The sequence below is a fragment of the Neofelis nebulosa genome, chromosome 5 (genome assembly GCF_028018385.1).
Source record: "Neofelis nebulosa isolate mNeoNeb1 chromosome 5, mNeoNeb1.pri, whole genome shotgun sequence".
NCBI lineage: Eukaryota > Metazoa > Chordata > Mammalia > Carnivora > Felidae > Neofelis > Neofelis nebulosa.
The window spans coordinates 144,204,430-144,221,059 of record NC_080786.1 but is presented as its reverse complement, the minus strand read 5'-3'; the positions used below and the strand labels follow the sequence as shown (position 1 = coordinate 144,221,059).

The following is a 16,630-nucleotide window of genomic DNA, read 5'->3' as shown; positions in this document are numbered from 1 at the left end:
AAACAAAAGGTAAAGTGTTTTCCTAGCAGCACAGATGAAAAGCAAACAGTATAATGATTCTTCTTCCGATCTATGGCATGACCTTAGTATAAGAACATTTTCTTTTTAAAGATGGATGGAATTGCAGATACTACATAGGTCAGCGTTACCTATGAACAAATAATAAAATTCTATTTATACAGCTCTTCAAAGTCATCTTCACATAAATTATTTCTATGGGTTTGATCTCTCTCCTCCTCTGCCTCTCTCTGTCTCTCTGTCTCTGTCTTTTGATCTCTGTCTTTATCTCTGTCTGTGTCTCTCCATCTCTGTCTTGCCTCTCTATCACACATGCACACACAAACATTGCTGAGCAAAAACCTTAGACAGGCAAACACATTTAACAAAGATACTTCAACCCACATAAAACTGAAAGCTTTTCTGCGGTCTCAAGTACCTGTCATACTTGTAAATTAAACACCCCCAACGCTTCTTAAAACTGGTAATTTGCTGGCAAACAGAATTCAAAAAATTGATTTTCTGTCAAGTCATATTAGCATCCCAGAGCTAAATATTAGCAGGCATCTCAATCCATCGCCCATGTTAGACAAAACAACAGTTCACACATTCTCATGCTCTCATTTTGTTACCAATGAAAACATATCCAGGAAATGAGCTTCCGTAGACAATGGCAATTTACACTTACGGCACTTAATGCAGAAAATTATATGTCTTCATATCTCATGTAGTAATTCAGTGCCAAAGAGCACAACATGAGAAAGTTTTTCCTTGTGAATGACTGTAAACATTTGCAGTACCGTAGATATTTGAAATATGGTTTTCAAAATTTTATTATTTTTTTCTCTCTAGATCCAGTCAGATCATTTTGACAAAGCCATATAACTTTTCTACTTGTTTTTATTTGTAGAACAACATTCCTATAAAAATTAACACAGTTTCATTTAAAAATTTTGTTATTACTTAATTCAAATATTTAATTATTATCTCTCGGGAGTTCCAAACTTTTTAAAATTAGCATTAAAATAATGAGATACTATAAACTTCTATATAATGCCAGCATAAATTTATATCGGCATGAAGAGAGTAGACCCTATTTTGCATGGTTGTAGAGGATAATTGGTCCCAATCTTTCTGGAAGGGAATTTAATTTGCCTAATATGTATCAAGTAATTTAATTATAGCTGAGAATCTACTCTAAAAAAGTAACGTAAACTTCAGAGAAAAATATAACAACTAAATACTATAATATTAGTTATAATAACAAACGTTAGGATCAGCTTAAAGGTTCAATACCATCAGAACAGTAAAATAAATGATGACATAGCCATGGAATCGGCTATTCTACAGGCACAAAAAAATATACTTTCGAAGACTCTGTAATGACTTGGGGGAAAGGGTGTGTTTTTAGTGTTAAATTCAGTGTTAAAGAAAGCAACGTATCAACCTATGTCTGCATAGATTTAATTTTTTATAAGTTGGAATGCCAAAATATGAAGAGGTATTATTCCAAGATGATGGAATTATAGGGTCTTTTTTTTCTCCCTGATGCTTTAAAATACTCTAAATTCTCTCAATGAGTATATAAAATCTTATAAAGAGAAAACCAAATAAATGTTATAGATTAAATTTTATACTGACTCGATTTCATTAGGCTGATGCTGAAGCAGGGAGAGGCCTGTCCTTGAGCTTGGCCCCTGGCCTCTGGTAGAGTTCCGCCCTAACCTGGTGGCCCTGACTCACTTCATGGCCTATGGTATTAGTGGGTTGGACCACGTGGCTTCTGAGATCCCTTTAAGCTATGTTATGTTAATATTCTATAATTAAGTAGGTATCAATATCACTTACTATTCCTTAGCAGTTTTTCAATAGCCTGGAATCCCTTTCTGAGTTTTGGGAAGATGGCAACTGAAGTGCTTTGCAGCCACCCGGAGAATCTTCTGAATTCTCTGACCACATTAATATCCTCCTTGTCACCCTGCCATAGGACAATACTTCATACACATGACATTCCCTTGGCCAGTAGCTTGTAGAGAAGCTCTGAGCCCCCGTGGGTTACGCCATGCCAGGCAAGGGATTTAGAAGTAATGGTGTGAGAACAGCCACCTATTTTTGATTGCACAGAGTTGGCCCTGTGATGTGTTGCTAATCAGTTCCACATTCAAATATCTCAATATTTTAGCATCTCGGGGATATTGGAAGTTGGATGAAGCATAATTTCTCAACATACAGATGGAGAGTGGAGAATTTCCAGTAATGAAAATAAAAAGAGGGATCATGGAAGGAAAGATGGAATTCACAGCCCTCTCTCTCTCTCCCCCCTTCCCTGCCCTCCCTCTCAACCCCTCCTCATCTGTGGCCACCAGCCTGCGACCAGCTGGCTCTTGGTGTGGCTGCTCTCTTTGGCCCTTCCCACAGTTCCTCTGTCAGTGCTGTGCAGTCAATCTGCAATGCTCTCGAAGTTCCACACATACAGACCCGCTGGAAACACCCATCGGTGGACAACAAAGACTTGTTTTACATCAACCTGTACCCAGATTATGCAGCTATCAGCAGGGCGGTCCTGGATCTGGTCCTCTACTACAACTGGAAAACAGTGACAGTGGTGTATGAAGACAGCACAGGTAGGGGACTCACACAGGAACCTCACCTGGCCATGTCTGGTCTGAACAAAGGGAGTCAGAGTGTTCTAGAGGCATTAACTCATCAGGTGGAGTACGTGAAAATGCTCTTTTTTATGAGGTTAATGGAGTATTCTAATTTGAGAATGCCATACGTCTCCATGTCTATCTAATTCCTGTGGATCGTTTCTGATGATCCTTCCATCATCAGATTTAAGGGGATGTTTTAAAAGAAATATCACCTTATATTAAAGATGTGATTTCATTTCTCCCAACTCTCTTAAGACTGTGACCATGACTCCCTTCCTTAAATAATGCAGAGAAAGTTGGAAAATTACTACAAAGTATGCTTTCAACTTGTAAGTAACTGTGTACATGTTACCTGTTTGAAACGTTTCTAAAGGAGGTTAACGAGGAATCCAGTTAGAGGCTAACTCAGTAAAGTTGACCATTTCATGGGAAAGGGACTGAGAACCCCCAATAACAAACCCTTAATAAAGCTTGCATTGTTCCACCTGTTTATTTTAGGATCAGAACAGAAATGTGATGCTTGGAGCCCCCATCTCACTAGACACGTCCTCTGATCTGCCTTCATTTCGAGTTTCTTTGGCCGGCACCTTTTCCCCTCTGTCTTCTCGTCACATTTCAAAGGGACTGAGGATCCCTTTTATTCAGTTAAATTCTGCTGGTGACTCTCCTTTGTCAAGTCTTTCTAGTTTAAAGATGTTCACCATCTCGTCCCTTTCATCTCCATTAACCCCAGCACCGTCTTCCCTGCACTCCCTGTACCTCACATCAGCTAGGATAAAGAGTCCATCATTCCTTACCCCCAACTTCATCTGAATCTTTTTTTCTTTTTCTTATCGAAGTATAGTTGACACACAGTGTTACATTGGTTTCAGGTGTGCAACATAGTGATTCGACAGGTTTATACATTATGCTGTGCTCACCACAAGTAGACGTGAGCCACAAGTAGGTACCATCTGTCACCATACAACACTACTACAGTGCCATTGACTATAGTCCTTATGCCGTGTTTTTATTCCTGTGACAAGTCCGTACCTCCCAGTACTCTTCACCCATTGTCCCCATCTCCCTACTCACTCACCTCCCCTCTGGCAGCCAGCAGATTGTTCTCTGTATTTATGGGTCTGTCTGCTTTTTTGGCTTGCTCGTTTGTTCATTTGTTTTGTTTTTTAGATTCCACATATGAGTGAAATCATAGGGTATTTGTCTGTTCTGTCTGACTTATTTCACTTAGCATAATACCCTCTAGGTCCATCTGTGTTGTCACAAATCCTGTTCTTTTTTATGGTTATGTAATATTCCATTATATATACACATACACATCATCTTTATCCCATTCATCTATTAATAAATACTTGGGGTGTTTCCATATCTTAGCTATTTTAAATAAGGCTGTGATAAACAGAAGAGTGCATATATTGTTTGAATTATCATTTTCATTTGCTTTGTGTAAATACTCAGGAGTGGAATTGTTAGCTCATACATTTCTATTTTTAATTTTCTGAGGAACCTTCATACTGTTTTCCATGGTGGCTGCACCATTTATATTCCCACCAACAGTGTATGAGGGTTCCTTCTTTTCCTCATTCTCACCAGCATTTATTATTTGTTTATGTTTTTGATACTAGCAATTCTAACTGGTTTAAGGTAATGTCTCATTGTGGTTTGGACTTGAATTCCCCTGATGACGAGTGATGTTGAGCATCTTTTCATGTATCTGTTGGCCATCTGGATGTCTTTGTTGTAAAACTGTCTATTTAGGTCCTGTGCCCTCTTTTTTTAATTATTATTATTGGATTACTTTTTTTTTTTTTTTTTGGTGTTGAGTTGTATAAGTTCTTTATATATTTTGGTATTGACCCCTTATAAGAGATTGCCTTTACAAATGTCCTCACCCATTCAGTAGGTTGCCTTTTTGTTTGGGTAGTGGTTTCCTTTGCTGTGCAAAAGGTTTTTATTTTGGGATAGGCCCCATAGTTTATTTTTGCTTTTGTTTCTCTCCCCTGAGGAGACGTAATATGTCTGACTCTCCTTTTCTGAAGCTGGCCCCTTACTATGGGTGATCCTCCCTCTACCCCGAAGACGGTGAAGTCCCTCATTCCACATGCTCTCATTCAAATATCACTTCTTCCTTAAAGCCCCCTGGGGCCACCAGAGGGTTCAATAGCACTTCATAAATATAAGCATTATGTTACATGTTTCTTTTTTTTTTTTTTTTTTTTTATTTATTTATTTTTTAATATATGAAATTTACTGTCAAATTGGTTTCCATACAACACCCAGTGCTCATCCCAAAAGGTGCCCTCCTCAATACCCATCACCCACCCTGCCCTCCCTCCCACCCCCCATCAACCCTCAGTTTGTTCTCAGTTTTTAACAGTCTCTTATGCTTTGGCTCTCTCCCACTCTAACCTCTTTTTTTTTTTTTTTTTCCCTTCCCCTCCCCCATGGGTTTCTGTTACGTTTCTCAGGATCCACATAAGAGTGAAACCATATGGTATCTGTCTTTCTCTGTATGGCTGATTTCACTTAGCATCACACTCTCCAGTTCCATCCACGTTGCTACAAAAGGCCATATTTCATTCTTTCTCATTGCCACGTAGTATTCCATTGTGTATATAAACCACAATTTCTTTATCCATTCATCAGTATGTTACATGTTTCAATTACCTGTTTGCACATGTAGGAGAATAGGAATTCCTAAACATTGGAAGTTTATCTTATTTATTTTTATAATCTGCCACCTAACACAATTATGGCCTATAGGAAACTATTTAGGTATTACATGTACAAGGCATAATGCTGTTTATTTTCTGCATATTTTTTTCCTCCAAGGTTTAAAATTAGCTCCTTTCTTGATCTACACATTTGGTAATAAGGTTAAGAAAATTATTAGTGAAAATTAATAACGCAAAGCACTTACCAAGTTTTTTTTTTTTTAAAAAACGTTTATTTATTTTTGAGACAGAGAGAGACAGAGCATGAACGAGGGAGGGTCAGAGAGAGAGAGGGAGACACAGAATTGGAAACAGGCTCCAGGCTCTGAGCCGTCAGCACAGAGCCCGACGCGGGGCCGGAACTCGCGAACTGCGAGATCATGACCTGAGCCGGAGTCGGACGCTCAACTGACTGAGCCACCCAGGCGCCCCAAGTTTTTAATAGTATTTCATTTTTCACTGTCCTTTTCACCAAGCACTGGCACTTACTACTTATCAGAGGATGATAGTAAGCCTCCTCTATTTTGCACTAAACTCTGGTTGCATTTTAAGTTGACAGATAAAAGTGACTCTTACGGTTGGAGATATGCATTTAGATATTTTCTTATACCTCATCTCATTTGAGAAAGAAGTGAAGGTAGGTTATTGGATATATAACTTACAAATATTATATTTGAAACACTCCTACAGGGAAGTATAAGCCACAGGCAGTCATATTCTTAAAGCTTCACCTGCTTGCTGGGAAGAAAGAAACGTACTATCAAAAAAATTCCGAAAGCAGATTTTAAAACCCTTGAGATAGAACATTATAATGTGTAGGGGTGGGAAAGTTTCCACTTCTTCCCTTCGAGGATCTTTGGCTGGTCAAGCAATGAAATTGACATGAGACATATGAACGGGAGAACAGCAAAGTTTAATAAGATGTATACCACCTATAAGCATGGGAGAGACCCAAGAAAACAAAGTTAACTTACCGAAATGGCCTAAGCTATCACCTTAAATACCACCTTTCGCCAAAGATGAAAGGTGTTGGGGGTGGGGAATCAGGTATGGGAGATTATCAAAAAAAGCACAGTGAACAAGGGCAAGATTATAATGCATGTTTAAGTCCCTGCCTTCTCTGTTGAGAAGAATTTCTAGAGATTGAGTCACCCCTCTCTTTCTGGTACAGTAAGGGAATATCTCCCTTTGTAAAGGGTTTCTTTTATACATGTAAATGTCTCTTACAAAAGGGCAACATCTACTTAGATTTCAGAGCTTCATCTGTGCCTGCTGTTTCTTAAAAATAAACGTCTTAAAAAAATCCCCATGCCAATGGGACACATTTTGCCTGGCAAATTCTGCTCGCCTTCAATTGTAAATGGAAGTATAGTCTGATCTTCCATGTTGCTTACCTTTGTAAATAGACAATCGCATGAGCTAATAAAGTCATACTATTTCTCATTATGTAATACACTCAATAGTACAAATTTTTCTCACGATTTCTACCATCTCCAGCAAAGCAGAGCCATCTAGAAGGAACACAAATTGATGAATGACATTAAAACTTTTGGATTTAAGAGCTCAACTAAAGGCATGAGCATAATATTATAGATTTCAAATTATATTTAGACAAAACCTAATTTGTAAAAGGATAACACAGAAATTGATGTTCTAACCAACCTTCTGATTTCAGGTAAGCACCCAGAAGTGATGGGCATTTTGCACACGAGGAAACTCAATCCTTTCTATCATCTTTTTACAAGAAACTGAAATCTGGTTTTCATCCTTTAAGTTCACCTGAGCCCGGTTGTTCAATAAATACTTGCCAAAGTTAAAAATCCCAAGTGAATTTGTATGTTGCCCATTAAGTTAGAAATGACTCATGTTAAAATGATTTTACCCACAAAGAAATTAAAAATGTAAATGAATAATCAATTGAGCTATTAAATTGGAACCCAGAGAGTAAACAGGTCAACTGAGATCAATAAAAGCAGACATCTTTTGCCTTTGAGTGGGTTTAATACTGCTTGACTCAGGGTTTTGGTTGCAGTAATTATCAAGACATAAAAAGGAGAAAACTTGGTAAACCTGAAGGAAAAGAAAGGACTTAGGTGTGCCCAGCACCCGCCCTCACACCAGAATTAAGTACCCATTAAAGAACACTTTATTGGGATTTGTTTAGGAGTTTGTTAAATAGCCTGAAGCCAGCACAGATGTCTGGGGGACCAAATGGCCCATGACTCCCATTGAAGTCAAGGGGAGCACTGTGCTTGTCTCTAAGGACAAAATTCAATTCACTAAATACTAGCAGGCAGAATTCTGTCCTCTGGAAGTGAAAATGTAGAAAGACCCTAGAGAACTGTTGAGGGAGTGAAGTTGTGTTTCGCTTCATCTCTCTCTCTCTCTCTCTCTCTCTCTCTCTCTCTCTCTCTGTTGCCTGGATATTCCTCCCATCAGTCACCTGGTTCTCTCTGATTCCCACATTCAGAGGTGACCCTAGGCAGTGAGAAATTGCTGCTCATTGGTCATCCCCTCTGCTTCATCAGACCCCTGGTGGAAGCCTGGTTTCTATCCCTCACACGCATCAAAAAGAGCTGAGAAGCTGAGCACCAAATGCAGTGTGGAGGATATTCAGCAGTTTCTGCTTTTTCAAGGCCAATCTCAGTGAAATGTAGCCACAACTATTTCTGTAGAAGAGGGGCCGGCAAACTTTTTGTCTCTGATGGCCAGATAGCATCTAGAGTAAGCTTTGTGCGTCATAGGGTCGTGACTATTTCACTCTGCAAGGTAGCAAGAAAAGAGCCATAGACGACACATGTACATGAATGAGTATGGTGTCTTCCAACAAACGTTTGTTTATAACAAAGAAGGAGGCCGGTGTGGTGGGACCAGCGTGAGAGGGGAGGGATAGTGGGAAACCAGGTCAGAGAAGAGCACCTTATGGGTCATGGAGGATTTTATAGACCACAGGAAGAGCTTCTGCGCTTCATGAAATGGGAAAACCATTGGAGAGTTTTCAGCAGAGGAGTAACATCAGATTTACATCATAAAAAGATCATTCTGGCTCTTGTATTGATAATAGGATTGGGGGAGGCAAGGGTAAAAATAGCCTCTAGAGAACTGAAGGCAATTGAGGAAGATAAGTTAATAGAAGAGTAAGAAATTGCCAGTTTCTAGAAATATTTTGAATGTTGAGCTAGCATAATGACCTGAAGGAGTGAAGAAAAATAGAGGAGTCAAGGGTGACTCTAACCTTTCTAGCCAGAGCCAATGGAAGGAGTTACCATCACCTAAGATGGGGAAGGTTATAGATGGAACTACTTTGGAGGAAAAAGGATGCTATCAGGAGTTTTTTCAGTCATGAGCATGTGAAGTTTGAATTTGTAATGTCTGCTACATTCAAGTGAAGGTGATGAACAGGCAGCTAATATATACATCTGGAATTCAGAAATGTAGTGTGAGCTGGGGGTACAAATTTGAGAGTCCGCATATCGATAGGGCTAGATAAGGCCCTCAAGGAAATGAGTTCCAGCCAGATGCCTCTAGCCCTGAGTTCACAACACATCGCCATCAAAAGTTGGGTTTTTTTTTCATCCATGTTTGCCTTATATCATTTTTCTTAACACATCAGAGTCATGAGATTTCTAAAACGCGGCCTAAAATTAAGAGCTATTAACTATCATTGGAAACAACGTCTCAAAGCTTTATAATGAGGATTAATTTGAAATAAGGTAGACACACACAAAAATGTCAGTGATTGAAAGAAGCAATAAATTCAAGGAAAAAACACAAAGCAAATGACAACCGCAAATATCACAATAACTAAATTGTTGAGTTCTGATTATGTGGCACACACTCTTTTAAATATTTTGTATGATTAACTCGTTTAATATGCTCAACCACTCCAAGTGAGATAACAGCTCGAATGGCTGTATTTAAACAGTGACTTGTTATTTACTACATTTATTACATTTCCTTTCATCTTCCCATAGAAAACAGAAAGAATATACTGTCCAGAACCAAGAACCTTGTCAGAGGCCTGAAATTTGGACTTGAAGAAAGTTAACATTTTGCCATAAGTGACAAAGCCAAAATGAAAGATATTCAGTATGCGATCAGTGCTAAATAAAAGAATAAGTAAATCTTTTCCCTTCAGCAGTCACAACTTACCCCCACTGTGTTATTATGACCATTTGTGCCAGCCAGAACACTTCTGCTACATGCCTTCCCACAATTCCACCTGAAATAGCTGGGGGATAGAAATCCTTGGCACTCAGTACCAACAAGATAAAAAATTATAGCTCTTTTTTTCCCCCCCTCTGTCCTCACTCTTTTCTACCCTTCCTATCCACCCACTCCAGTCCTCTGCCCAGAACCCTATTCAAATTTTCAGAATTCTGTTTGGAAGCCAATCTTTAGATATTGCATGAAGGTATATTATTTTTAGCTACCATTGATATCAGCAAGAATTCAAGACTAAAATACTCTGGTTGAGCTAACTGCAACACAGTTCATCTCAAATATTTTGACTAGATTCTTCTTTGAGGTCCTTTGATCAAGGGACACAATTTTTCTTTTGGGAAGTCTCTAGCTTTTTTTTTTTTTTTGGATACACGTTTGAAAAATCATGTATATGAAGATCTGCACTTAAAAGTGTTGTATTTCCCCCAGGTAATTCACTCACTTACCCATTTCCATTTTTCAATTCTGATTTTTCCTGTCCTCTGGAGGGTACATAGATCCCCTTAAGAATCCTATTAGATTTGGGTATATTAATATACCAACAAGTTTTTGAAATGCCACTTTCTATGTTTCTAAGTACAAATGAAGAGGAAATTAACATTTAAAATGTACGATCTTATCTTTGGGTCCCAATGGTTTATTACACTCATTTTTATGGCATCAACCCCACTGATGTGGTTTAATCAACAGGGAATTAAATTAAGACTCAAGAAAACATAGGTACTTTTCTTTTGAACTAATACTTATTGAATATAACTAAAGCTGTCCAGAAATGAACTGGGCTTCAGTGTGAGGTGGGGAATTTTTCAAATAGAGAGGTGCAGCAACAGCTGTGTAGAGGGGATTCGTGCATCAAGTAGGGGTTTGGCCTTTAAGGTCCCTTCCAATTCCTGGCATCTGTGACTTATTTTCAGGACCAGTCTAAACAATTAACCTCACTGTGTCTCACTTTCTTTACTGCAGAATAGCACTGATACCTTTTCACCTCAAAGGTGTATTGTGAGGTTTATTGAGATATTTATAAGGCATGTAGCATCCTTCATAAAAGGAGTAATGTAAATGGCAGTTTATTATTACTTAAGGAGAAGGCATGGGAAATTTTAAACACTCACTGTAAAGAGCTGGTTCTTTTTTTTTCTCCTCCATATCTTCACCTGTTTCCAGAGTCACTCCTTGTGTATGCAAATCAGCATTTTTCTGTCATATCTGAGTGCACAGAATGGATAGCTAGCCAAAATGAGTGTTTAGAATTGGCCTTTTGGGAACCCCCTTGCACTGTTGGTGGGAATGCAAACTGTTGCAGCCGCTCTGGAAAACAGTGTGGAGGTTCCTCAAAAAATTAAAAATAGACCTACCCTATGACCCAGCAGTAGCACTGCTAGGAATTTATCCAAGGGATACAGGAGTACTGATGCATAGGGGCACTTGTACCCCAATGTTTATAGCAGCCCTCTCAACAATAGCCAAATTATGGAAAGAGCCTAAATGTCCATCAACTGATGAATGGATAAAGAAATTGTGGTTTATATATACAATGGAGTACTACGTGGCAATGAGAAAGAATGAAATATGGCCCTTTGTAGAAACATGGATGGAACTGGAGAGTGTGATGCTAAGTGAAATAAGGCATACAGAGAAAGATACCATATGTTTTCACTCTTATGTGGATCCTGAGAAACTTAACAGAAACCCATGGGGGAGGGGAAGGAAAAAAAAAAAAAAGAGGTTAGAGTGGGAGAGAGCCAAAGCATAAGAGACTGTTAAAAACTGAGAACAAACTGAGGGTTGATGGGGGGTGGGAGGGAGGGGAGGGTGGGTGATGGGTATGGAGGAGGGCACCTGTTGGGATGAGCACTGGGTGTTGTATGGAAACCAATTTGACAATAAATTTCCAAAAAAAAAAAAAAAAGAATTGGCCGTTTGGACATTTTTGAAAGTTATCTCCATATGCATAGCCCAGGTCGAACTCATGCGAAATAAATAGATTCCTTGCTCTAAAGTGCTTTTGAAACCAAAGGTGCAGTTTCCAACTGCCTCCCTGGGGGTGCGAGTAAAGGAAGAGGCTCTTGTGGTGCTATTTTATATCTCCACGTGTGATCCATTTATTTAAAGAGATGTGAACCTAGAAAAAAGGATGCAAGAAAGGTACAATGAACTCCTGTATTCCCTTCATCTAGGTTAGCTGTTGTTATCATCTGGCTGCATTTGTTTTAATGCTCTGTGATTCTCTTAATACAAAAACAATCACAACAATCATAATAGTAAGTAGTAGCGTTATTGAACCATTTGAAAGTAAGTGGCTGACATCACGGCCTTTTTACTGTATTTCCTAAGAACTATGGCCTTCCTTGTTATAGCCACACTACAAGCATCAAATACAAGAAACTTAACACAAATACAATACTAGCGTATACAAATAGGATAATATAATATAGGGTAATCGTTTTTTAAAAACAAATGCTCTGCAGAGATGACTGAGGCTAGGAGAGTAGGTGTTTGCTGGCCAGAAGGGCTCACTGCAGGTTGTTCTAAACCCCTGAGGCCTTCCCAGTGACCAGAGGGCATGGCTCTGCCCAAGGCACAGACAGAACACCCTGGGGGTGCTGTTGCCCCATGGTGTTGTGGACCCTACAGCTTTTTTCACCTGGATGGAAGGAACTCAGAACCAACTTACCCAACTCCCCACTGTCATGGAAGTCACCTGTGCCCAGGTACACCTCATACCCTCTCCTCACAGGAAAAGGCTGAGTCCAGACCAGTTTTATTGCAGAATGCCCCTCAGTTGGGTTTGATCATCTCCTGAACTGCATTTTACTTTTCAAGTCCCTCCATCGTGGTGGGATAGAAAGACTGCCACCGACACCAGATTTGCATGCACCGTAACCGTTCTCTGCATTTGGAGTCCAACCCTGGGAGCGCTGGGTCACTTGTCGAGGCTTGCTTCCAAACTCGGAGGACCATTAGCAAAGTTAGGAGATGTGCCTAAATCAATTTCCTTTCCCTAAAGTAATTATTTGTTTAGCAAATAAGTTTTGCTACTCTTTACAACGCACGGTGGGTGATTGATGGATTGCTGCACAGTGCAAATAAAAAGGAACTCTTTCTCTAAATTTTTTTACCTGGAAACTAAGGGGAAAAAAAAGAAAAAAGAAAAGACTTTTAAATTGTAAATTCTACAATGTTTGCTAATGAAGGCAGAATGGCTTTCTTTCTTTCTTTTTTTTTTTTTTTAGCAAACAATTGCTTTGGGAAAAGAAATGTAAACCCCCCTGGTCCACCGTCATTCTTCTTCCCACAACTTGGTCTGTAATCTTTCAATCTGTTGAGCCTCTCCCTTCCCGAGGCCAAACCACCTGCCAGCAGACAAACTGAGAAAATTAGGGGCTTAGTAGTCAGTTTTTCCAAAAGATAAATTTAGACCAATTAGAAACTGGGCTTTTGTACTGAGTCGGTCTCCTTTCTCCTCTACTGGTATTAAAATCACTTTCTTTTAGAAGAGAGTTGTGAAAATGCATGGTCACCTTTTTTGAGGAGGAGGGAGCAAAATGTCTATTCATGGCCTCATTTGCCAACTAAATGTTTGATTGCTTTATGCTGGTCCAGTTTTTTCTCTCTATTTATGTGTGTAGTTATTTATTTAATAGTTAGTTAGTCAGTTAGTTGATCTGAAATCTAAAGTCAGGAGAGACACTGATTTGGTAAGAAAAGAAAAGAAAAGAAAAGAAAAGAAAAGAAAAGAAAAAAAAAGAAAAGAAAAGAAAAGAAAAAAGAGCCTGAGATTGGGAGTCAGAAGTTACACATGGCTTTCAGTCCGGGATCTGTCACTTAAGCCTTAACAAGATCTTAGGATCCTGAGCAGGTATCTTCAACAGCCTCCATTAGCCTCACCTTATGATTTATAAAAATTGAGTAGTAAGTGAGACTCCATCTAAGAGCTGATGGGATGAAATCTTTCTATGGGCTTTTACTTTTTGTTCTTTTGCTTTTGCTTTCTATACCACTTTATTCCAACCTGAGGACCTCGATATAAAACTAAACACCGAAGAACTGTTTTCCTTACTATTTCTGACTTACTGTAAATTTACAAGTTCTGCTAGCAGCTCAACACTTAAATTGATTAAATCATCTCTGACACACGGTAGATTTCATGTAATGAAAATACCTGAAACACTTAGTGCAAAATTCTGAGGTGCTCAAAATAAAATGAACATTGGAAAACAAGACTCCAAGATTGTTACTAATGTATTGAAATACTTACATTGCAAATTACCAGTACATTGTTCATTTTGGTTCTAGCCACGTAAGAACAACTGAATCCCTTCCTTAAAGCAAGATGGGTTCATGTCCCACCTCTTTCACGGGGTTTGGCATATAAGGAAGATCCAGGAAATGTTTTTCGATAAAAACCAATAAATGAAGTGAGAAAACATATTCAACTTTAAAATACCATTAACATGGGTAAATCATCGTGATAGGAAGATGCACTTCTAGATCAACATTCCATTCAGCAAAAGAACAAAAAGGCAGTTTGTTGCAGCACATGAAATGTTCTTTCTAAATGTTTTTCCCATTTTATTTAAAGGCTACATTGGTCTCCCTTGTGGCCATGCTCAGAAATAAGAAAAGAAAAAAAAAAAAAAAAACTATGCATTTGCAAAGCAGGAGAGCAATAGAAAAAACTCAAACGAGACTCAAGTACCCAGGAGTAAAGAAGAAAGGAGAATGGGGGTCCCTGTTTCTATTTTTTCCCCATTTCACCAAATAATCCCAAGCTATATCTGTTCCCTGAGCACCAGCAATTTGTGTTTGTGAGGCTGGACCATGAAGGAGAAAGATTGAGTGCAGGACTCACAGGCAACAACTTGAACCGATGGGTCCTCCTCACTATCTTTGTTACCCTGAGACAGTTAATTGCTCTAAGCTTCAGTTTCCTTAACAGAAATAACAAAGATAATGCTCACTTCACAGGATTGAGGATTAACAAATATGCAAGCCCATGTGCTCAGTTTTCTTCCATTTGGCGTAAGTACGAGTGGCTCAGGACTCGTGATTCTGGAAGTGAAGAGAGTTAAGTGGATCGTTACTGGCATTTGAGAGCCTTCAACCACACTGATTGGTTTGGAAAAAAGCAAGAGCCCAGAAAGGCTACCATGCTGAAAATTTCAATTATTACGTAAAAAAAAAAAAAAAAAAAAAAAATTAACAATGAGCAGTGACTCTTGTTATGGTTCTACAGACCCTGACCACCATCATCCCCCAATTGCATACACCCATTTGGCTCCAAAGAGCCACTTAGTTACAACATTACTGTACCTCAGAACCCAACCTATCCAAGGTATTAATTAGAGGGACATTTTAACATCTGAGCCACAAAACCGTGGTTTGGGTGGAGTGGGTAGATAACTAAATAAGTAAAATAAGAAAATGAAAGCAATATATCAAGTCCAGAGGTAGCTGGCATCCGTGACAGTGCATAGCAAAATTTCCATCTGAATACTGATAACACTTAATATTTCCTATTGATTACGTGAAGTTGACAAATCCCAAAGGCACAGAACTGTGCAATAAAAAAAAAAAAAGTCAATTTTCCAATGTGATGAGAGTCCTTGAGTGAGAGCCAACGTTATGCAGTGTAGCAATCACACGGTAATGTTAAGGGAAATAAGACGGAGGTTTTATATAGCTGTTTGCTTCGCCCCAGTAAAGTATGTCTGTTAGAAAATGGTGCAGCTCAGTAGATTTGTACTTATGGAGAATCAAACCTTCTCCATCAAGTTAGTTGGCTGTATATACTTTCTTGCAATTATCAATGGTGGATTTTAAAGGCGTTTTTTTCTGGTTTTATTATCATAATCTCTAAAAACTCTATGCTATTTCTTTTTTTAATCAAGAGAGGGTTTTCCAATTCAATCTTCAATCATATTAGAAAGAGGATGTGATGAGCCATTTATAAATAGTTTATATGGTAGGGACTGGAAAATTATACTGAAAGCCCAGCTAATTAGCTGGTAAGCAGTATGCTATACATAAATACTTGATGAAAGGCTTACAGAGATTTACCGCCCCAAGAGATTCTAGTATTCTATTGTTGTTTATTTGTTTGTTTTTTTAAGCAAGCAAGCATTATCCATGTCATTGCACACCTTTGGAAACGTCAAGCAACATTGGTTTACAAAAGCTTTATAGTTACAGACTTGATTTGTTAAAGGTTTGTGGTGTTGGCCAAACACTGGAGAAGACAACTGCGTTCTAAGTAAATTCAAAATTTGCTTGGGAAATTGTGTTTCCAAACTACACATGCATACCCACAAAAGGAAAATGCAGTATAATCTACCACAGAAAAGGGAATGACAAAGGAGAAGTCACCGTGTAGCCTTTTGGAAGGTGGCCTCTTGATACATTTTGGGAATGATATGAGTTTGACTGTAAATGGCAATAAACAAGTCCTCTTTAGACAGAACAGTCTGTTGCATGATGGGATTGTCATTTTCTAGGCCTCATTCGTCTACAAGAGCTCATCAAAGCTCCCTCCAGATATAACATTAAAATCAAAATCCGCCAGCTGCCCTCTGGGAATAAAGATGCCAAGCCTTTACTCAAGGAGATGAAGAAGGGCAAGGAGTTCTATGTGATATTTGATTGTTCACATGGGACAGCTGCTGAAATCCTTAAGCAGGTAAGACGGTGCAGGGAGGAGGTGAGGTGGGGGGGGGGGGTATGTTCGTTTCTTTTTCTCAAAAATGCCATCTGGTTTCACTGAGCGCACCATGATAAAGCTGCAGCAGTCCAGTTTAGGCTGAGGACTGCAGCTTTCAGAACGCTTTTAAGGAGTCACAGGGCTCAGGGAATTTAATGAAGCCACTTGCTGTATGTAGCTGTAGATGGTGGGGGGGGGCGTGTCTTAGGCATTGGGAGGTACGTCTATAACGTCAACAGAGGTTGACAGGAGAAAGATGTCATTTCAAGGTGATTAAGCATCTCATCTTTCAAATCTCTTGAAAAGACCGAGCAGATTTCATTTACACAGCGCCTGACTTGTCCTAA

At 39.0% G+C, this 16,630-nt stretch overlaps 1 protein-coding gene across 7 annotated transcripts in view; it reads left to right on the top strand.

Moving 5' to 3' along the window:
- Positions 1 to 16,630, top strand: part of GRIK1 (glutamate ionotropic receptor kainate type subunit 1) — a 374,134-nt gene that overhangs the window by 231,115 nt on the left and 126,389 nt on the right. For all 7 annotated transcript variants that reach the window (XM_058731842.1, XM_058731839.1, XM_058731840.1 and 4 more), the window contains exons 3-4: positions 2,364 to 2,621; positions 16,081 to 16,262. In XM_058731842.1, coding sequence (XP_058587825.1) covers positions 2,364 to 2,621; positions 16,081 to 16,262 — 440 coding nt within the window. The remainder of the gene's footprint in view (positions 1 to 2,363; positions 2,622 to 16,080; positions 16,263 to 16,630) is intronic.